The 24,888-nt window shown below is 37.7% G+C and overlaps 1 protein-coding gene across 1 annotated transcript in view; it reads right to left on the bottom strand.

Annotated features, from left to right (window-relative positions):
* LMO7 (LIM domain 7) overlaps nucleotides 1-24,888 on the bottom strand; it is a 196,837-nt gene that overhangs the window by 102,868 nt on the left and 69,081 nt on the right. Inside the window, exons 3-4 of the mRNA XM_040623652.1 lie at nucleotides 23,950-24,020; nucleotides 11,455-11,524 (exon numbers count right to left, since the gene is read on the bottom strand). Of these exons, the coding sequence (XP_040479586.1) occupies nucleotides 11,455-11,524; nucleotides 23,950-24,020 (141 nt within the window). The remainder of the gene's footprint in view (nucleotides 1-11,454; nucleotides 11,525-23,949; nucleotides 24,021-24,888) is intronic.

Below are 24,888 nucleotides of genomic sequence, written 5' to 3'. Positions count from 1 at the left end.
ACCCCTTGTCCCCCTGTGACATTTTTCAGTTCTCCTGTCATCCCGACTGGCCTTCCACTGAACAGCTGATTTTGTCAAGTTCACATTCACTGAGTTCTTACTGTATGCCAAGCAGCGTGCTGAGGCTCTTCACACAAATTATTTCCAATTCACACTAAAAAAGCTTATGAAGTCTTATTCCCATTTTACACGTGAAGGAACCGAGGCCTAAGAGGTGTGTGACTAACCCAAGGGCATTCAGAATGTGGTGGAGCTAGGATTCAAACCAAGCAGTTCAATCCCTGAGTCTGTGCTCTTAACCCCTAGATTCGTTTTCACCACAAGTGAAACAAATCCCCACTAGTCAGTGGCTGAAAACAAGACAAGTTCATTATCTTACGGTTCCGGAGGTCGAAAGTCCAAAATTAGTCTCCCTGGGTTAAAATCGAGGTATTGGCAGGGCTGCATTTCTTCTGGAGGCTCTAGGAGAAAATCCATTTCTTTCTTCCTCCACGCTCAAAAGTCTCTATCACACCACCATCCAACTAATTCTCGCTCTCTCTTCCACCAATGAGGACTCTCGGGATTATACAGGGCCCACCTGGATAATCCCGGATCCACTCCTCATCTCAAGGTCAACTGATTTGCACCTCAATTCTCCCTGGAACCCAGTGTTCCCTCCCCTCACAACACATTGACTGGTTCATGGATTAGAGCGTGAACGTTATTGGGAGCCATTCCACCTATGAAAACAATCCTACTTCCTTACAGACAGGTTCCTGTTCGTTAGGTCCTCCCTTCTCAAAAGGAAGCATCTGTAGCTCAAAACAGGACTCCAGATGTGGTTAAGTGTCCAAGTCATCACTTGATGGGTCACTAACAATGGTCCTCTTGCCAAATGAGAATAACAGTAATTTTGAAGATCTACTGAGGAAATAGATATGTGATTGGCAGTTTCTAGGATATAGCAAGAGATCAGTAAATGGACCTCACTTCTCGTTACAGGCCATGGGCACTTCGCGTGGTGGTGCTGATATCATACTGTTGGCTAACTGCAACGTGCAATACCAATGACCAGTTCACAGTGACGTCACAGTTCACAGGAAGATGACCTGTGAGTTTGAATGGACCAGGAGGCTAGTGAAATTTGGAATAAAAATAAGGTAGATATAAAGAATCTGAAATGAAAATCACGTGATTCTATCAAGTGAGGTTTCATGGATAAAATCACAAAATGCATGATTAAGTTTGCAGATAATATAAAAAGGCTGGACTCTTATGACTCTAGATCATTTTAAATTGCAGATTTTTATATTCAGTACATTAACTATGCCTCATTGTTCCAATATCCATGAAGAGGACTAAATACATTTCCCATGCTCTTATTCCATCCTTTTTTTTTTTCTTAATGAAAATAGTGCAAGTACAAAGCCCTAAGGCAAACTGCAGAAACTTCTCTCCATTGTTTACATGGATTTCCACTTAGCTCCTTAAAATTGAGCATTTTTTTTCAACTACTTAAGATTTCACCTACAGATATTACCTGGTCTACTTTTCTCCATCTGGACTAAACCAAGGCCACAACAGACACTTTGCAGGAATGAAGATATGTCTAAAAGGGAAAGGCTGGTAAAGTGACTGAATAAACCATAAATGAATAAAATGGGCATCATGTTAGGGAAATGACCAGAGAACAAGCAATGCAGAGACTCCTATCCTGTCCACAGGACACCCCATACAATGGTTGCTTTGGGGAATGAAGGCCTGCTGTTGCCACATTCATGAAGAAGCCAGAGATAAGGATTTTATATGAAATCTAAGGGTATGCAAATTTTGGCTCAAATGTTAGAAATAAGCAAAAACAGTGAAGTCAAACAAAATCCATCCTGAGCCATTTTATAACCTCTAGCTGGTCTCCCGGACTCTCCATGGAACCAGCCCAGGAATATGTTGCTTGAGAGCATTTGTCTGGGGTGGACAAGGCTGGCTTCTAGTGTTATTTTCTTTCTTATTAAATAATCACAAACCATCTCTTTAATCATGTTTTTCATGATGCTGTCAGGGAACAATACCTAAGATTGACACTGATCACTTTGACATTTACAACTCTGCAATCTTATGTAAACTTCCTCAGTTTCCAGTTTCTCCCTTGATTCTCCCCTTCCTTCCACCAACCCTCTGGCTCCTTATTTATTATCTCAGTAAACTACCGATGCAAAGACTCTGTCTTCTCTGTCAACCTATTAGCAAGAGCTACACAGTCTTCCATCAAAACAAACCCTGGCCTCTTCCTCCAGTCCCAGCATTGTCTCCATCACCTCTTGCCTGAACTACTATATTAGGCAGAGTTCTCTAGACAACAGAACAACAAGATACATATATCTATAGAAAGAGATTTATTTTAAGGAACTGGCTCATGTGATTATGGAGGCTGAGAAGTCCCATGATCTGCCTATCTACAAGCTGGACACCCAAGAGAGCTGATGGTGTACTTCCAGTCCATGTCCAGAATCCTGAGAACTAGGAGAGTCAATGAAATGTTCTATTTGAAAGTAAGTTCCAGTTTCAAAGCTGGCAAGCTCGAGACCCAAGAAAAGCCAATGTTTTAGTTCACATCCAAAGGCAGGGAAAGACCAATGTCCCAGTTCATGCAGTTAGGCCGGAGTAGCTTCCTCTGACTCACAGGAGGATTAGCCTTTTTGTTTTAGTCAGCCCTTTGACTGATTATCTGAGGCCCACCCACATGAGGGAGAACAATCTGCTTTCCTCAATCTACAGATTCAAATGTTCATTTTATCCAAAGACACCCTCACAGACAGATGCAGAATAATGTAATAATGTCTAACTGATTATTTGGACATTCCACGGCCAGTCAAGCTGACACAAAATTAGTCATTACAACTACCAAAACTGTTCTTTAACTGGCTTCCTGCTTCTCTTTTTGATTTCCCTCAGTCTATTGTTCATACACCAACTTGTGATTTTTTTATTTTTACATTTTATTGGGATATAATTCACATACAAATCATAAATTAAAGGGTACAATTCAATGGTTTTTAGTATATTCACAGATATGTGCGTCCTTTACCACAGGCATCCAATGATCTTTAACAACAAATTAAACTGCTCTCAAAAGCCCCCAGAGGCTTCTCCACATGCTAGGAATAATGTGATCTACTCACCAAAGCCTATGAAGCCTTATACAACCTTCCTGGCCTACCTCTATCTGCCTCACTTAGTTCAGGATCCACAGGCTTTCCTGAACCAGCTTGATCCTGCCTTGATCCTCCCTCTTTTCCTTCTGTCTCAAAAAGTCCCACGATTCCCCTATTTCCCCCCTCCCTCATTTCATTCAGGTCCCTGATCAAATGTCAACTCCAAAAATAAGATATCTCTGAGCACCTTTTCTGAAACACTTCTCCTACACTCACTCAATCACTCTCTACCCATTTACTTAATTTTTTCAGTGTAATTATTGGCAACTGACAAGGTATTATATATTCTGCATGACAACTGTTAGTACCTTACAGGTTACTATTGACCTATTGATTATGCTTCATTAGGGAGGAACTTTCTCTGCCTTCTTTCTGGCTGTGCTCCAAGTTCCTAGAATAGTACCTGGCACATAGTAGGTGTTTAATAAATACTTTAAGGGAGGGAGGGATAGTTGTGGGCCTAAGACCCATCAAATGACCAATGTGCTCATACCAGTCTGACACCTGGGTTCTATTTCTTATTTAACCTCATTTGATCGGTTTCCAATCTCTATATAACAAAAGGTTCCTAAAGAGAGATGTTCCAAGCATTTTAGTATCTTAATAAAACTATGTAAGATATAATCCTACTCTGGATCAATTTTTCTTGACTCTACAAGTTAATCATGTTGTTGCGTTAGGACAAGTTAATCATGTTGTTGCGTTAGAAATTCTAATTCATTAATGTTTTTTTTAAAAGGTTGCCCTCAAGGCTAAAAGGTGGCATATGTTCATCTTAGATTTAAAAACAAGTTTTGGAACTCTAGGGAAGTGCTCCTAAACTTGTGCCAATGCCATGACTAAAAAATTATGGCTCAAAATAAAACAGGAGTTTCCTGATTTACAGTGCTGCATCATTATGAGAGGTTTCCATTCTTAGTGATACTTATCTTTACTGGGAGTCAGAGAGAAGTAAGGAGACAAGGAGACTCTTGAGGAAATTACCTAAAATTTCTTCATAAATCACTCAGTTATCATCGACTTATTTATCTGCCATTTATATGGAGGTATTAAGGCATTTGGATATTTAATATCTAACATTTGTTACCTTGAAAACAGCCAATGCATAATTACCGGTCTGTTTTCTCAACTTAATTATTGGATAACCCTAAAATATTTCAAAATACTGATGGTGATCCACAGAAATTCCAATACAATATACATTGGTATAACCACAGAAAATATAATTTTCAATGCATAAGGTGGCCTTATTTTTAGTAAATGGCTAGCTTTTATGCTATAAGGTCTTACATAAGTGTAAGAATACATTAAATAATGGCAAAACTGGAGTACTCTCCTATAACTTCATTAAGAAGAAAAAGCACTCCACATTTTTGTTATTGGTGTTCTCTTTTTAAAGAAAATAATAAGACTGACAAACTAGAAAAAAAAATAGTTTAAATTTTATTGTTTGAGGCCCACTTATACAATTTGTAATAGTGGTCTACCCTCCCTTTGAACTAAAAAGATTTCGTTAGTGCAGTTTTAATCATGAAGCCACAACGGAGAAATTTTAATCCAGTTTATTGATATCATTTAACCTCCCCGTCTGTATTAGGAAATGGAAGAAAAAGAAAAAAATCATTTAACTCAATAAAACACTAAGGTCTGATTCCACATCTATTAAATTGCTCCAATACAGTGATAGGGGAGAAATGAACAATTAAGGAACATGGTCATTTATAAAACATCTAGCCTTCACTAGTTATCAATTGTGAGGAAAACGAGAGCATGTAGACTAAGAGTTAAGGCAGAAGTAGTGTCATGGGAGGGGATCTCGATGTTGTCCCCCATCCATTTGGAGATGGGGATCATGGCAGCCAGAAGCAGCTCAGCATGAATGACGCTCTTATTGGCTACACAACCACAAAGCAACAATGAGTGAATATAAAAGATTTTCCTTTGTGGAAGCCTCTCACAAATGTGCTAGGTGGAGATCTCAAACAAATCTACAAAATTAGTAATAAAATTCAAGAACAGAAAATAGACACTATTGATCTTAGCATTAAACGGTTATTTTAAATGCAATAGCATCTTCCCATCTCCTTCCTCGGTGTCACTTTTTACCAGGTTTTATACACATCAACATCAAAATACATTCACAAATGTATCTTGTTTATTACCAACTAGAGAGATATTTCGTCTGAAACACACACTGAGTTTGACCCAGTACAGAGCGATCCTTAGTCACTACTCTTTTAAGTAAAGTATGTGTTGGTCGTTCATCCAAGTCACATTCTAACGTTCCCAGAGTATTTTCTTTTCAACCATACAAAATTTATTCCTGCCTCCTAACCAGAAAAGTGCCACCATTGAATGAAAATAATAATTATATCCATTCTTCCTTTATTATTTCAACTTGGATAAGAAAGGAGAGGAAAAAGAAGAGGGCCTTTTCCCTGAAAACACTCTTGTCTTGAGGTGAGGTCTCACATTTTGGTTTTATTTGTAAAAGAGCTCACAAGCTCAGTGTCCCACAAACCTCCCCTCTCCCAACCCCCTTGTTCCCCTTGCCCTGGGAAAAAGAGTAGGATACACATAGTCACTGCCTGAGAATGGGTTTTTAAAAGTCCATGATAAAACCTGTAAGAGAACATTTAAATTTTATAGCTGATTCCTCTGGTGCACTTTCTATTACTGCTGGAAGATGTTTCAACAGTGACCTTGGCACAGACTAGGTCACACTACTTTGCTGACGCCCAAGTGTACAGGAGAGTAAAGATGAATCAGGAATAAGTTTACACAGGCACAAGAACATCAACCACTAATAACCTTCTGAAAAATGGCAGTAAGAATGGACCCATAGATTTGCATTACTTCTTGAAGTAACCATTATGAACACGAGAGAAACTGACACATCCAACAGCTTAAGCTAGCTGGCATCTTTGCCCGTTTCCTGCATTCTACAGCATTCCTGAATGAGGAGACAACCTCCCCGGTCTCTGCAGTCACACCTTACGTGTTCCAATCTCAAAAATAATCTGAAAGAGTAACCCTTTAGAGGAAAGATGCTCAAATTTAGTTCATATTTTTGAAGCAAGTGTGGATATACTGAAGCGAGAGAGAGAGGGGCAGGGCAGGGGGCAGAGGGAAGAGAATCTTAAGCAGGCTCCACACCCAGCACAGAGCCAATGCAAGGCTCCATCTCACAACCCTGAGATCACGACCTGAGCCGAAATCAAGAGTCAGATGCTTAACTGACTGAGCCACCCAGGTGTCCCAAGAAGACTTTTCTATCAAGCCCACTAACAGACACAAACTTTCAAACAAATGATTCAAACCAAACTTTCTAGAATACCATTGCTTTTCTAAGAGAAACTGCAATTGAAATGGCAGACATGAGCAGATCACTCACATCTATACTCAGGAAGCAAACTAGCCCATGTAAAGGGGTAGTGCTCACTCCCTTAACTCTTTAGCTCTGTGGCTCTTAGCCAGGCATGATTTTATCCCATAAGGGTCATTGGCAATGTCAGAAGACATTTTTAGCTGTCATAATTTCGGGGTGGAGAACATGGTTACTGGCATCTAGTAAGCAGAGTCCAGGGAAGCTACTAAACATTCTACAATGTGCAGGAAACACCCCCGCCCCCGCAACAAGGAATTATCTGGCCCAAAATGTCAATAGTCAGTGGTGTCAAGGTTGAGGAACCTTGCTTTATTAAATACAACTAAATCATCAGGGGTCCAAGACAACTCTAAGTCTTAGGGTTAATAACTTCCTTGATGTCCTCTGCACATATTGTATCTCATGCACGTTAACACATCAGATGGTAAACATTACTCTGGTTCCATGGCTCTTTTCACCATCAGAATATCTTGCTTGTTTCTCAGGGTTTTGCTTGGAGGTTGAGTTTTTGAATTCTCAAATAAAGGTTTAGTTTTGAGTTTCAATGAATTGAACACTTAACATCACTTAACATCAGCTAATATTTTGGAAAAGTCAAACTCTTGGGTGAGATTTTTTTTTTTTTTTAGTATGGCTTTGTGAAGACTATAAAGAATAGAAAAGTTAGAGAAAATTTCTTTAAAACTTAAAACAGTCAAGTGAGAAAAGCTGTATCTCTAGATCTATGAGAACATGGTTAATGCCTCCCAAAGACAAAACATTCATAAAATAATATGAATGCTTCAAGCAAAGCATTCAGTATATTTCTAAATAGCTAAACACCTCTCTCCATATTGTCATTGCTCAGAGGATATTCATGTGTTTCACATAGGTCCATCTACAAACAGTAAATCCAGTGCCTTGGCTTCAAGCTAAATACACCCAGTAACTGACATGAAATGGATAAAAGTTATAACAGAAGGAAAGAGAATAAGAGGGGAGTGATGGAAAACAGAGCTTGGAGCACAGAAATTGTGTCATTCTTACTATCTTTAACTTAACCAAATGTTATCTACCCCAGAGAAACCTCATTCACAGAACCCTCTTTAACCCACACACCTGAACTCAGTGAGCCAAAGGCTCCTGACACTCCTAACCACAGCCCATTTTGCCAAGATGACACTCTTCTCAAGGAACGCATCCACCAGCTGGCCAGTGACCTATGATATCTGTAGCCTGGTAATTTGTAGACCTTGTCTGTAGACAAGGTAATTTGATCCATTCAGATTCTTCTCTTGGGACCCTCAACTGAGAGACACCATTTCCTGTTTGCAATGGGGCAGAAAAAAGTAATCATGTGGAATGTGACTGTCGTATTTATGGCTGAACACCAAATTAATGACATAGTCCTCTGAAAAATCCTTAAAATAAAACACTTCATCTCACTTAGCTTGAAAGCATCTCTGCTCTTTGTTACTAAAAAAGCATTAACTGCATATAAAACTGGTGAATCAGATTAAGGTCTAGGGTTGTAACCAATGTCAATTTCCTGGTTTTAATATCATATCACAGTTATGCAAAATGTTACCATGGGGGAAACTGGGTGAAGGGCACTGAGGACCTCTCTGTACTATTTTCCCCCCAACTTCCTGTGACTATTTATTTCAAAATAAAAAGTATTTTTAGAAAACAAGTATAAAAAAAGCAAACAAACACACATTTATATTAGTTTCCTAGCACTGCTATGACAAAGTCCCACAAACTGGGTAGCTTAAAACAACAGAGATTTATTGTCTCACAGTTCTGGAGACTAAAAGTCAAAAATTAAGGTGTCCACAAAGCCATGATTCTATGAGACCTGTAAGGAAACTATTCCTTGCCTCTTCCAGCTTCTGGTGGCTTGCTGGCAATCTTTGGTTCTCCTTGCCTATACATGAGTCACCCCCCCACCCCCCCATCCCCCAGTGTCACATGGCATTCTTCCTGGGTATATCTGTCTTCACATAACTATCTTCTTATAAGGACGCCATACTAGATTAGGGGCCCACCCAACTCCATTATGACCTCAGCTTTACTAAGTACATCATCTGCAACAACCCTATTCATAAAGTCATATTCTGAGGTACTGGGGTTTAGGACTTCAAAATATTATGTTTGGGGGAAGGCACAATTCAACCTATAACACTATCCCTTCAAAGACCTAATTCTAGAGCTTACTGTTTTTCACAATTGAAAACTTTTCCATTTGTTGATTAAAAAATCTTTGAGGGGCATCTGGGTGGCTCAGTCAGTAAGGTGTCTGCCTTAGGCTAAGGTCATGATCTCAGGGTCTTGGGCTCAAGCCCAGAGTCAGGCTCTCTGCTTGGCGGGTAGTCTGTTTCTCCCTCTCCCTCTGGGCACGCTCTCTCTCTCTCTTTCTCTCTCTCAAATACATAAATAAAATCTTAAAAAAAAATCTTTGACCTCCAAATGTATCAGTCATTATATTAGTTGCTGTGAACACTGAAATTACTAATACAAAGAGTTCAGCTTGTGTTCTTTTTTTTAATCTTTCTTCTATACACATCAAAAATGAAGGCTTCTGACATACTCCTTGAGGAATTCTTAGAGGTCAATCTTCATAGTCCAACTACGACTGCTCCTGAGTGTTCAACAAATGTCAGGCTATTATAATTCTCTGCAGCACATTTATATCTGGTGCTTTCTTGCTCATTTGCTAATTTATTTGCTAGGTCCTGCTCCACCACTAAAATGAAAGCTTTTTGGGGATAAGGTCCTTATCTGTCTTTATTCCTCCAATATGTTCTTATAAATGATACAAGTTCTTGACCAGTAGGCACTCAATTATTTGTTTAAAAAATGAATGTGCAGGGGTGCCTGGGTGGCATAGCGGTTAAGCATCTGCCTTCGGCTCAGGGCGTGATCCCGGCGTTATGGGATCGAGCCCCACATCAGGCTCCTCCGCTGGAAGCCTGCTCCTTCCTCTCCCACTCCCCCTGCTTGTGTTTCCTCTCTTGCTGGCTATCTCTATCTCTGTCAAATAAATAAATAAAATCTTTAAAAAAAAAAATGAATGCGCAACAAAAGAACATTCATTGAACATCTGTATGTCAAGACTATCTATATAATCCCTTTCTATCCACATATGACAACCCTACCAGGTAGACATTGGAGCGCCAATGCACACTTCAAATTGAGGCTTCAAGAAATTTTGACATAACCATCCTGACACACAAGCACAGGAAGGAGTCAAATGAGGCATGATAACAACTTCAAACCAATTATAGCCCAATTCTGCAACTGTGGTTATTCTTATGCTCCTACATCCCATTGAAAATGCTCAATGTCCTGTATTTGGGAAATCATCCCATTTAATATTCCGGAAATACATTTCATTTTAGTTTCTAGAGATAAAATCCAAACCAGATAGAATTTCCATGCTTGAAATAGAAATAGTTGGAGAGATGTTTGGATTTAAACATAAAATACATTTGGCTTTCATCTAATCATAGAATCAGAAGATTGAATAAAACCTCTAGTGGCCAATAACAACAAACCCCCACAATTCAAGCATTCCAAATATGCGGGGTGTTTGAAATCAAAGGCTAATTTCATTTAAAATGCGTGTAATTGATCCAAGAAATGACAATTCAAAATCAAAGCATTAAAGTAAGAATAACTTGAGCCACTTGAAAAGACTTTCAATATGACTCAAACTTCTAATTTTCACAGAAGTTATTCCATAAAAATGATTTTCATATAAGGTTTTATTTTTATTAAACTGAATGTTTCTTCCTAGAAAGACTCAAAAGCCAAATTTCTTTCATTTTATTCTTCAAATAATACCTTCTGACTTACAAGAAGTAATTCATACATATGTGCATATTGCTAGGCATATATATATATATATATATATATATATATATGTATATATCTTCATATAACAACATATGCATACATGATACGTTTTTTACCTAACCAAATTTGAAACCAAAAAAAATCCAGAAATCTTGATACTGCTACCTTTCATCCTTCATGCCTCTGACATCTGCAAACACATATTTGGCCAAACAGAAGGTTCTCAAATATAAGCAGCTGTGTTAAACTTCAGCATTTTACAAAATTAATTTTTTTTAACTGACTCCTGTCATCAGCCTGATTCTTAGGGGTTGCTAACATTTCGAAAATAACCCATCATTTGTACTTAATTATAAATTACTTTTTTTCAAAGATTCAGCCCCACCTTGTTATTGGTCTTTCAATTATTATTGATCCACTGCAGTATCTATATAATGACAGTGTGGGGTATTTTTCATACACAAAATCCAAGGTTAAAGCTAAAAGGAATCTAGAGACTTTCCCAGAGTCATGGTAGGTAGTATTACTGAGGCAAGGGAAGATAGCGACTTACCCAATACCACACGGAACTCTGGTAGCAAATCTATGATATAAAACAAATGTGTTGCAAATACACTCCAAGATCTGCAGATTACTGAGGGTCATGCATAAGCATGAAGCAACAGAAATGTAACAAGGGAACATCTACAGTTTCCCCAAAGTGTGGTCAACTAGCAAACAAAGTCTGCAGGGCTGGGCTTCAGAAAGGAGGTGATCATAAACACATGCAATTTGTGGAAGAATTAAGCTAAGAAAAAGGATACATGAAGTTGGAGGGCACAAAAAGCAAAAACAAACAACAACAAAAATAAAGGCCTCCCAGCAGAAGGGAGACAGAAGAACTGAAGATATAGGAGGACATCACTAAAAACACTTTCTTGAGCAAGAAACCCCAAACCTAATTTCTATAATTCCAGATAAGAGTACCAGTCTATGCCCAGCTTTTAACATTTTAAAAACAAAGAAATCCAGTTTTAAAGATAATTTTTTACTTACCAAACCTGCTATTGGTGTGGATAATCTATTGATCTTCTTAATGACACCAGGTTTAAGTTTATTAACCAAACTGAAAGTAAATAAAGAAATAACATATGCAATTACAAGAATGCCAGTATCAGTTTAATATTCTTTTTAACATTTTCAAAAATCAGGTCTATCACTAGTCCATCCCCCATATGTTATTCAGAGCCAAGAGCCCTATAAAAGGCAAACAATCAAGAAAACAAGAAACAGAGTAAGAACATCACTGCACACAATGATGAGTGTCTTCTCAGACCCCATAGACACACTGCTCTACTCAAGGCCATGTCCCTAAAAATAGTTCCACATTTGTTAAAGGTAGTGTTTGACTCTGTTCCAAGAGCCAAAAGAATCTCTTTCGTTATAATCTAGCTCTCTCAGACCTAAGAATAATTTTTTCTATTAATCATTTTAATTTTTTCTCAAACTGATCTTTATTTTAAAAGGTAGCTTCAAACCACATTATTTTTCCAGATTTGTTTACTGAAGTATAGTTGACATACAATATTATAGTTTCAGGTATACATCATAGTGGTTGGACATTTATATACATTATGAAAGGATCACCATTATAAGTCTAGTTACCATCTGTCATCATACAAAGTAATTCTATTATTGATTATACTCCCCATGACTATATAATATATATGACTATATTCCATTTACCTCTCCATGACTTATTTATTTTATTACTGGCATTTGTACCTCTTAATCCCACTTCACCCATTCTCCCTCCCCCGTCCCCTCTGGCAACTACCAGTTTGTTCTCTGTATTTATGAGTCTGTTTCTGTTTGTTTTGTTTTTTAGATTTTATATGTAAATGAAATCATACAGTATTTGTCTTTCTCTGACTTATTTCACTTAGCATAATATTCCCTAGGTCCATCCATGGGTACAAAATACAACTGTATTTTGCCAGATTTAAAGGGTGCCGTGGAACTCATCCCAACAGCCAGCGAGTTCTTACTGGTAACTCGTTCAAATACGGGACTGATCGCTTTGTTACCGTAACAGAATGATTGGATAAAAATTAAATGTACCAGAACTCCCCAAAATGGGCTAATAGTTACCTCAGAATCTGATACTGAACACATTTAAGTTGCTATGACAGAATCTGCAAAGATATCTATAGGTGTCCACATTCCAGAACGTGAGAAAGAAGCCTCCGTTGAAGACTATAACTTAGAGTACAATTCTTGGTTCTAAATCTAGTTATTGTGAACTCTATGTTTTTTGTTGCTGTTTACTGACACAGTGCTAAGCCACGGAGACATTTAATACTATAGTAATGCTTTTCTACTAATGCTAGCTTGGTTAATTAATCATTAGTCACTGTCAGAAAACAGTAATTTAAAACAGTGATTTTCCTATTCAATAACCTAGCTACAAAAAGCAATTCTATTCTTAAACAGCTCCAAAAAGAAAGCAAATATAGGAGAAAGAATCAAACATTCTTAATTTACTGGTCTCCTCTTCACAATGGGCAACAGAAAAAAAAGATCTGACACTTGTGGAATGTCACTCCTTCAACATTCCAGAGATTTATATATACACTTGAATGTGCTAAAAATAAAGAAGACAAAAGTCTCAATTTAATAACCTTCAGAATGTTGTTCAGCAGGATTCAAAATTACAAAACGATGGCTTACGAAGACTTAGTCCGGTGAACAAAAGATGTTTTTTTCTGTTTTCATAGGTTCTTCATACAAAGATCTTTAGACAACTTAATATAAATAATAAAATTGCCCCCTCAATCAAGCATTTCCTAGAACTGTTACTCTCTGATTCCTAATTTCTTATTTGTGCACTGAAAGCCGGGTAGGAAGGAAGGCTTTCTCTCTTCATAGCTGAAATTATTTTTCTTTAATGGCTCACGGAGGAGCTAGAAAAAATTTGAGCAGGCTTCTAAGAAATGACAGTTCCAAATTAATTCTTCTAGTTGTTCCCTATGTACCAGGTACACAAGGCATAGAAGAACTAATAACTGGAACATTACTTAATAGCAACATTATTCTGGCATTAGTATAAATCAAGAAATTCATAGAGTTGTTGTCTACTAGAGCTTGACAGTGACTTTCCTACAGTAACTTGGATCTTAAAATGTAATCTTTCAGGGCGCCTGGGTGGCTCGGTCACTTAAGCAGGTTAAGTGCCTGCCTTCAGCTCAGGTTATGATCCCAGGCGCCCTACTCAGTGGGAAGTCTGCTTCTCCCTCTCCCTCTCCCTCTGCCCCTCCCCCTGCTCGTGCATGCGCTCTCTCTCTCCCTTGCTCAGTCTCTCAAATAAATAAAAACTTTTAAAAATGTAATCTTCCAGTGACATAAAAAGTTAGGCTAAAATGAGCGGGGCCAACTTATCAAATGTCAGGCAAGTCTGGCATCGGTTGTCTTTATTGGAGGAGGAGTGTCATAAATTCCTCCTCCACCCATTTGAGTCACTGACGACTTTGGCCAGATCACTCAATTTACCTATGTACTTCACTTACCATTTTTATATTACAGTGTTAGGAATACCAAGAGCATTTTTTTAAAAACACTTTCTGGAATGAACAATAACACAGTCTACACTCAATCAAGTCAGCAAAAGGAAGGGATTGAAGGAAATAAAGGAACCAGCAGATATGTGTTTCCCAAAAAATGAGTTGACTCCTACCTCCTCAGAAGGTTCCATAGCTATTACCCAGAAGCAACATACACACTGTGGACTGGCTTCCTTCTCGACTCCTGAGCCTCCAAGTACGTGTACAAACACAGAAATAACCACAAGGCAAAAACAACGCTCTGCATAACACACAAACTACCCTGTAAAAGTTGTGTCACTAGAGGAAAACGCTGTTTTACTTGGTCAAATGTTAAAATGGTATCGGTTCTAAGCACTAGAGCATGGAGAAAATGCACATGCGGTTTTGGCAAATACTGAACATCCAACCAAATTATGAATCATGAATAATTATTTTCACATACAATTAAAGGAAAAACTTATTGGATATTTCTTCTAGGGAGGAAAACAGATTTCATAAAATTTAAACTTCTGTGAAATTTCAGGATATCTAAAAAAAATTAGGACCAGAGTCTTTTACCAAATAAAATACAACTGCCACACAAGGGAGATACTACTCTCTTTTATAAATAGATCTTCTTTGCATAATAAGGGTTCTTCAATTACACATGTGGAATTCGTAAAGGCAACACTCACTTGAGGTCACTGGCTCTATTCAAGAATCATATAACATGATAACCTTCCAGATGCCTCTGTGAACAAGGAAGTGGAGCCAGTCAAGGGACCATTTTATCTGCCTGCAAGCCCACCATTCCTCTAATCCTATTTGTAATTATACCTCGACTCCCCCAAGCCTCCCCTCAGGCCATGGCATAAACCCAGTTACGTGCTTTGTTAGAACATCAGAGGTTTGCTCTTTTGGTAAGATTAAAACCAGAACAGAACACCCCTAGTCATTTGCTATCTCCGGTGGTAGACCACACTGGCAAAGCCCGCGAACCCTCTCCTTCAGCTCATCCCTGCATTGTTGTCTGCTTCCTTTTCTCCTTCTCTCCAAAACCTCCTGCCCACTTCCTCCAACGGAGCAGAGTTACATAACAGATGCTAGAAGGCTGCCTCTGTTCCGAAACCTTGTCACCAGTGAATGTGTCCTTGCTTTAAATATAACTCAGAGGTGACACTCCAAGAAAACTGTACATAAAGTTCAGTGTAACATCTAGCTCGGTTATAAATGATTTCAATGAGAACTAGCATTTGGTGCTCTCTCAGTCTCCAGAAACTAGTTCCAAATGCCAAACCTCATTTCCCCTTTATCAGAAAGCTCTTCGGCAGGGACACCTTTCAATTTCCCATTTCCAAAGATCTGTTCCAAAAGTCCTAGAGACACTGACTTCAAAGAGCATATCAGTACATTGAGAGTGAACTTGCTAACCTATGAATTATTTGGCCAGTCAGTCACACATACATATTTCTATTATCTTTCTGCTGACTACAGTTTCTAAATATATATCCTCACATTAGTCAAATTTTCCTATTGGTAACTACATTTTTGAAAGACATAATGAAGACATATTTCCTTACAAATTAAAGAACAATGATTTTTGTTTTATCTGTTATTTAGCACATCTTCATTTGCCTAGTTTTCTTCCAGATGCAACTCTGTCCACAAACATCTGAATGCTTACTGAAGACAGAGCACTGCCCTAATCAGACAGTGAAGTGCTCAACACAAGGATGTTCTCTCATTCCAAACATCTCCTAGCACTTAGAGGTGTACCTGGTATGTAGGTGCTTCAAAAATATTTGCAAAAGCCCGCTAACTTTTAATACAGAAATTTTTCTGTGATTCAAAACCTCTATCTCCTTTATAGAAAAAAAATTTAGAAAAATGTTACCTTTTCACTTCACTCAAATGTGAGAAATGGTTTTATGGCTTTTCCCAACAAGGACACCTCCCCTCTGTTAGGTTTTCTGTTGTCAGACAAGTCAAACCTTGATGTTGTCTCTCTTAATTACCAAATGTTGACCAAGAGAATAAACTCTCTATCAGATATATTAATTTGGACGGGTTATCTTAAGTAAATTCCTTACCAAGATTTTTCATTAATTACCCCCATTTAAATGCATAAGCTATAATATCTCTAAAATAAAAACCACTCTGAGTAGTTAGGGATCACATTTCCTTAGGTAAAGTAAGAAGCATATATAATATAAAATTTTAAAGTTTGGGGTGTCTGGGTGTCTCAATCAGTTAAGCATCCAACTCTTGATTTCGGCTCAGGTCATGATCTCTGGGTTGTGAGATCAAGTCCCACCCAGCTCCGTGCTGGGTGTGGAGCCTGCCTAAGATCTGCTCTCTCCCTCCCCCTCCTCTCCTCCCCCCTTCTCTAAAAAAAAATTTAAAGTTTAAAAGAATTCAATATAAACATTTATGGTCACCTTAATATTTTCAAAGACTGGTAGTAAAATTAATATAAGTTTGATTTCTAGAATTCCTGTGGTAATTTTGAATACTGCTGAGTTAGAATACAACACAAATAGTTAACAATAAGGGCTAAGATGGGAAAGTGTGCAAGAGCAACAAGTCAGTATCAATATATGTGATAATTATAGTTTTATTATGATAGGACTCTCTTATCTAGCCTCACTGTTAGGCCCGAAGCATCCTGAAGTGAGTTGCACAAAGCTTGAGTGGTCTGATGGCGGACTCCTTAGGACATTTCCCAATACCACATCAACAGCAGAATGTGTCTAGCATTTGCTGTCCTGGTTCGACTGTTTACTATTAAGTAACGTCTCTAAATTCCTCTCCACCCCTTCATGCAAATGAGAGTGATATGTTGTTCTCTTATAGACAGACTTGGGTTCACTCCAATTTTCACCACTGTGAAAATGCTTCTGATGTAGGTCTGTATGCATATCTTCATCCCTGCCCCTTACAATTTCCTATACTCTATTTCTAGAAATAAAATCAGCAGCATCAAGGTCTTGATAGTTGTCTGGAAAGGAATTTGGCAATGCGAATCAATTTACTTTTGCACCAGCAGGCAGCATTTGTGTGCCCACCTCATGGCGGGCTAGATGGGTAGCACCTTCCTTCTGCGCCTCCACTCCACACGGCACGACCTTCCACAGAGCGGCTGCCTTTCTAACCACCGCTCTTAAGGGATGTATAAGATCTCACCGATTTTATCCATCACATTATAGACATTTGTTTTTGATATTTTCCACTATGAAGAAGCTTTATACATATTTCCCCCACTTTGTAGTCTTTTTTTATTCCCAAAAGGGAAGATTATTGGGAAAAGTGCTGTAATGTTTGTGGTAAGTTAATATGTTTATATTAATTAAAAAACTAGCATACAATTACATGACAGGTATTGTCACATTGTTTTTCAGAGCTGTACCAGCTTGTATTTAATGGTCATTTTGAGTATATGACATTTTGCCATAATATGCCATCATTTTGTAACATTTCGAATTATTTACCACTTTCAATTTAAAAAGAGTATCTGGTTTTTGCATAATTATTTCTTACTAATGAAGGTGAAGATTTTACTGCTTATTTCCAGTAGTATTTCTTTATTTGTGAAGTATTTGGTCACATCCTTTGTTACTGAGGTTTTCAAATGTGTATCTCACCAGTTTATTTGAAATCTAGATAATGTTTAAGTCATTTTGCTTAACGTATTTTTCTCAGAATGTTGTCAGAATATCTATTTACATATAGATATAAATCTATTTTTTTTCTTTTTTTTTTTCCTTCTCCGTCAAAGCTTAGAACTTTAAACTCCCTCCAAAGATTTTAACTCTTCAATATTATTTTTTTAGCTTTGTATTATCTTCACCTAGGCTATTTGGTGGGCTTATAAATTCATTCTTAGCCAATTATCCCAATACAATGAACTGAGTGATTTCTCTCTTCTGCATATTTTCATATCTCCTTTATCAAAAATTCCTACACATAAGAATGTATTTTGGATCTTGTTCCTATATTAATATGCACATTTATAAAGCAATCCATAATTTTTAATTACTGTGCTTGGTCATGTTTGTCAAGTGTTCTAATGTTGGGACAAGCCCATTTCATAGAAATTTTTATTTTTAGAATTTTTCCTATTCTAACCTGCTTATTCTTCCATGTGAATGTTAAAACAATACTTATAAAGACAAGCCTGACTAGATTCAATATGAGTATTGGATTAAAATTATAAATCGATTGACATCAATTACCCTATATAGAAATATATCTTATTTCATATCTTAAATTTTACAGCTTACCATTACATTTTCGACATCCGAGATAAAAGTCTCACACGTTTCTCTAAAGAAAACAGTGTTTTAAACCTTGTTACTATTGCTTTTAACCCCTTGGATCTCATCCAATTTTCTGACTGGTGATTGTTAGTATATAAAAAATTCTAAAGATTAAGTCTCTCAGATAAGGCAATTACTCTATTTTAACTGATGTGATACCATTATATATTTGTTCTTTTTACAATATTCATTTAACTTACTTCTCAATACACTGACCATATTACCATATTTTGATTACTTCACAGCCAACACATTGTGTTCCATGTGTCTACCTGAACCCCTTTATTACATGAAAACTGACATCAGTAATAACTTGTTGATCAACTTTAATAAAATTGCTCCTATCTCATACATCTAGCATACATATTACATACTTTTATTTTTAGTAGACCATCATTCTCATTCCTGTCTCAGAGGTCCTATCAGTGAAATGCTGTATGTTCTCCTCTTAGTAGTTTATATTTAGGGCAGGAAAGCCCTGTAGATGATATGTGCAGGTTTATGAAACAGGATGGAAGCCACAATACAAAATACCTTCTGCAAAATTTGCAATGAGTCTCTACAATGCGACTACTGTAACAGAAGTGAACTTTTAAACTGATGTTTGCTAAGCTAGCCTTCAAATTAATAAACTGTTTCTTAAATGATGTTTTGTTATAGGTAGATATCAAATTACAGGGAAAAACTGACTATGCATCTTAAAAACAGAACATACAGACTGGCAACCACAAAATGCGAACATAAAGAGAAAGCAGTTTAAAATCTGAAAGTTGTCCTTTAATGAACTTGAACACTTGCATCTTCCTTTGTGTACGACCGAGTTGTCAAATAGTATGGAAACTCCAAGGTTTATAGTACTTTAAGTGAAGAAAAATCTTCTTTTTTAAGATTTTATTTATTTATTTATTTATTTATTTATTTGAGAGAGAGCAAGTGCATACAAGCAGGGGGAGAGGGAGAGAATACTAGTCAGACACTGCGCTGAGCAGAGCCCACTGCAGAGCTCTATCTCATGACCATGAAATCATGACCTGAACCAAAACCAAAAGTCAGATGTTCAACCGAATGAGCCACCCAGGCGCCCCAGAAAAACCGTTTTTATTACTTATATTGCAAATGGCTATAATACAGATGGGGATCAATGGATGGTGTTGGCGTGCCAGAGAGATGTATGGAAATAAGTGTCCTCCTCAGGAAATTCTAAACCAGAAAGAACTCTAAGAAAAAGTCTTCATTAAAGAAGGAAGGCCCTCTGGGCTTCACATGGAACACGGCAAAGAAGCCCAAGGACCCACCGGTATCACCACCACTCGATGTGTGAAGTCTCTAAATCTAACAAAAGACAGAGCTCTCTTGCATGAATGAGAAGTGACAAAGTTCTTTACTTTGTCCTGTCTTAAAACAATCACCCAAGGATCCCATAGGAAATTAACAGGAGTTTTTTAAAATAATTTTTCTCCTTGTATTGAATGCATCTTTAACAAAACATTATGTTTTGTTTATGTAGACAGCATAGTGGTCACATGGCATAACAAATTAAAACAGGATTTCTCAAACCAAATGGGTGAACATCTTGATTCACTCTTTCCAAGCTGTGAGCCATGGGAAAGAAGGCATCGTAACAGTGTGAGAAGAGTTTTCTCAATAATTTGAGCCAAGTTCAAAAAGACATAAACTTCTGAGACGTGGCTCATATGTAAATTTCTGAGGCATGGCTGGCTGACATGGGACAGAGCAAAGCCTGGCAATATTCCAGAGATGGGAAGTGTAGACTGACTAACCAGAGACACACCCAATAAAATTATCTTCAAACATATCTTCTTACTTCATAAGGTGAATAAAGAATGTTTTCATTTTAGTATTTCTAAGATCGCTATCATAAGATGAGTAACTGTGAAATTACTAACTCCTATCACTAGCTAGGTATGCCTCAACTAAATATGTTTAGAGAAGAGACATACTTTTGCTAGAACCACAGAGTGAGAGAGATTTAGATATTTAGGTGGTAGCAAACCTCATATTTTTAAAAAATATATAGTAAGGTCCTCATGAACACTAATAAACACTGCACACAGGGGACTGATTAATGAATACTATCAATAATTAACAAGGAGCTGAAGTCACCTTACAGACTCTTGTCAATCCTTTTACTAATTGGAAAAAAACCCAAATTAGATTTTGTTCCCATCTCACTGTTTAGGAAAGCCAAGAGAGATTACATGTCTAAGGTTTACAGGGAAAGAATTACTGTACCAGACTTTGACCAGCAGAGTATTCCTTAGCCCTCAACTTAATTAGATCTGAGTCAGTCAAACTAAATGATACTCAGAGGATTAACAAAAGATACCCACTTTAATAGTCAATCAGATTAAAAGACAATAAAGGCACATTATCCTCGTTATGCGGGTATGTATCTTGTCTAAAACCTCAGCGCAGAGTTTATACCCGATTTAGACTATCTGAAATGTCAGAACACTGCCAGTTGGGTGGAGGCTATAATAAGCTCACTTCCTCTAACTCTTAACTTTGATATTTCAGAATGTCAGCTCAAAAAGGATAAACTACGACTAATGGATAAACGACTGCTACAATTAGGTAAAATAATAAGAAAACGCTTTAATGATGGTAATGAACCAGGATGCCTAGATCTTGTTAATGGGCAACAAGCAGACCCTGTATTTCACAAGAATCCATTTTCCTGGCCATGAACCAAGCAGAAGTCAGCCTTTTCCTGTAAGAAAATGAATTCGGAGTTTTAAAATATCCTAATCATATTTCAGCTGAAACTTGAGATCTCTTATGGGTAAAATATTCTCAAAGACAGACGGCTTGCTACATTTACCATGAATTCAAGAGTCAGGACTTTTAATACCAGACTCTGAGGGGCGGATTGTGCTGTCCGCGTAAGCACTGGAACTCAGGTGGTGGTGATCGAGCAGTGAAGTCTGCTTAATCATTTCACAGGCCAACCAGCTAGGCTGTCTGCACCACAGATTAGACCGAACAGTTACCTAGGCTTTTTCCCCCAACATCACAGCTTTTAGATTAGTATGTTTCATTAACCAGTGGCCACATACACTGTGATTTATAATTAAGCAAAAAAAATTTTTTAAACAAACATCACACAGGGCTTTGATGCCCCTCAGTAAACTACAACTGCCAATTAGCAGAGCTTAGTACTTACTTATGCTACTTTTGGAAAACATTCATTTAAAGAATACTGGGTACCAAACATACTGATTAGACTTAATCTGGTAATGCACAAAACCCCCGATTGGTATTATTCCAGCTAGGAAACAATCTAAGAATGAGCTTTTGGAAATTGTGAATTAAAGTGACTTTCGTTAAACCAATATATCTCTAAACATGCATCCAAATGTTTGCTGTGAAGGTAGAACTTATGTCTGTAATCTAACAGTACTGCTTGTAATCAAAACAGTTTTTCGTCGACTCTGAATATCTTCACTGGTAACAATAAGCTCCTTCTCTCAGGTTGGGTATGGTTTTTACAAATCACCTCAAATCATTCAGAGACCAGGCTGCTGCATACGTTGCATTTTAAATTAAAAACAAAACAAAAACCTAAGTGTCACGCAAGTATGGTTAATGATCTTGTTATGGAGGCAATGGATCCCTAAAAATGATGTAAGTGACAGTTCCTACTGGCAGTATATATCCACAAAGTGACTTCCTTAAAAAGATCACCTATTTGAGCTATATGCTCTCACATGTCTACAAACAACTCAGTGCTTCGTAGGCACACTTCCTACCTAAGGCTTATCCTGACTTGCGGAGCTTACAGTGGAGAAAGTCATTTCTCTGCAAACCTCTAAATAGTCCATACAGCTAAGGTAGGTTTCAGATCACATGAATTTTTCTAACCATCATTCCCCCCTCCATCTTCCAAATGCATTAGGACACATTTAAATTCGACAGTTTTCAAATTAATATAAAGTAATTTCCTAACTTTGACCAATTAGACTGACCACACGGTCTACTAGAATTATTTTAAATGTATTGGCAATGGACTTCTAAATATACATCAGAAGAGGACAAGAAACTCCCCTTCAACTTTACTTGTGGCCCTTCTTCAGGTGCTGCTCTGCTATGTATTGGGTAGAACCACATGAAATTGACATTTCTGTAGGTCACAGAGGGTTGAATATCAATAACTTCACAAGATTCAATTTAATAACATTGCTCTAAGACAAAAAAGTTTGAACATCTACCAACAGAGCTAATGAGATAGAGGTTGTTATCTACATGGCCATCTTCCTAACAACAACTTACATTTATGCAAAGATTGTTAATATAAACCTTAATATAGATAGATAGATAGATAGATAGATAGATAGATAGATAGATAATTATGGAATTTTGCAACCCTGTAAGTGAGATCAGATATGCTGATCTCTACTTCATGGATGAGAAATTAAGGCTCAGATGCTAGGTCAATTGTTCAAATGTCCAAAAGTAATAGGGCAAAGAATCAAACCTAAGCCCTTTGACTCCTGATCTTTGCTGAAACAACCTTCCTTTAAAAGGATAATCAAAAATCGGGGCGCCTGGGTGGCACAGGGGTTAAGCGTCTGCCTTCGGCTCAGGGCATGATCCCGGTGTTGTGGGATCGAGCCCCACATCAGGCTCCTCCGCTATGAGCCTGCTTCTTCCTCTCCCACTCCCCCGCTTGTGTTCCCTCTCTCGCTGGCTGTCTCTATCTCTGTCAAATAAATAAATAAAATCTTTAAAAAAAAAAAAAGGATAATAAAAAATCATCTAAATATAAACACATACACTCCTAATGCTTACTTGTGGACAGATTCCATAAATACCTATGTGATAACTGTCTAGATTGGAATCCTTAAGCCCTTTCAAAAATGTGGGTTCATACTCAAGGACATTCTTATAATTTATTTGCTCACTTCTGCAACCCGCATCCTCACCTTGGACTTCACCTTTACATCCCACAGGCCTGGCTCCGCCTCCACTCCCAAAGGTCACATACCTGGCAAACTGCACTATGCATCCACTGGGGGACAAAATAGTGGAATAGACACATGATGTAGGTCTCATACCATCAATCATGCCACCAGACGAGTTTACTTATGATGACCAAAACCTGGGATATGATTTTCAATAATATATTAATTGAATGAATGGCCCATGGGCCATTGACTCAAATGACTGTGGCAATGTAATGACTCCACTTAGAGCTTAAAAGAAAAATTTGCTACTGCCTCAATATGTTCTACAAGCATCGCTATTTACTGATGAAGAAAAAAGTTTTATATTAACTTCTAAACCAGGCAATTCCGTATGTTAGAATATTCAGAGGGAGAGCTGGTGCAATGTAATAAGGCTTTCTCCTCAACCACCCACCCCTACTGGCCCATTAAACAATAACAGAATCTTTCTTGTTTACTAATTTAAAATAATATACATTTCACCAATGCTATCTTTCGATGCAGAGACTGATAACCCTGTCCTACTGCCTGGTACTGTAGGGGTGTCAATTTGCAGAGATCAAATCTCACTTGTTAGCAAGAAAACAGATCTGTGACTACGGTGGCCATGGAGGGGGGAGTGAAGGCAACTCACAACACACATACACACCTTTGCTTTTGAATTATTTTTTCACTGCTTTAAATACTTACTCACACAACAGAACACCATTCTCTAGAGAAGCTCGAAAATCCTTTGTTTCAAAATTCTTCTCTGTTACTGCCTGAAAAACAGATTTGCGTATTAATTTTCTCTTAATCAGGGTTAGTACACAAGTCAAATTTCGCATTAGATTAACTAATATGCATCTAACGTTATCCTTGAAGGATGTGAATATATCAACAAAAGTTGTCCCATATAGGAAGTTACAAGTGGTTCTATGTTACAGAGACAGAGATTAACCATTTTAGTATGAACAGAAAAAAAAAAACCACGATGAGAGTTTTCTGTAATGGAACCATTTTATGGGTAATCGACAAAAGTTAGAAGCTACATTTCCAACATCTTTTCTATAAAAATCCTATGGGCAATCTAGCCTACCAAGAGTAAATAAAAACAGATTAAGATATAAACTTGAAATATCAACTCTTGATGCACATCATCAATTTCAATTCCATCCTTCAATTCCTCAAGTTTGATGACAAAGCTAAATTGCAGAGGGCATGAGTCTCCTTAAATGGATTCATGAAATGGCCCAGATTTGTGTAATGAGCTATATTTACTGAAACATCCTAGAGAGGGGGCTATGAAATCCTGATGGAGAGAGACAAAAAACAAAGCATGAAGACGGTGCATACTTTAAACAGACAATTCCCCACTTAAGGCTATAACATATGAACAGACCACCTACAGTTACCACAACCACTGTTTCTTAGTGAAACCACTGGAAAAATATCTGCAGATCCTGTCTCTCGAGGGTGGAGTAGCTGGGAGGAAAGGGGATGACAGGGTAGCAGAGAAAATGGAGTGGCTCATGGATTATCCCAGGTAACCAGGTGCTCATGGTCTGTGCAGCACAACTCTCTTGAATTTTCCCCTCAAGACAAGCACTGTGGGGCGCCTGGGTCAGTCAGTTAAGGGTCGACTCTTGA

This window comes from Ursus maritimus, unplaced genomic scaffold, assembly GCF_017311325.1.
Source record: "Ursus maritimus isolate PB19 unplaced genomic scaffold, ASM1731132v1 scaffold_10, whole genome shotgun sequence".
Taxonomy (NCBI): domain Eukaryota; kingdom Metazoa; phylum Chordata; class Mammalia; order Carnivora; family Ursidae; genus Ursus; species Ursus maritimus.
Note: the sequence above shows the minus strand (reverse complement) of the source record. Positions and strands in the feature narration are given on the sequence as shown.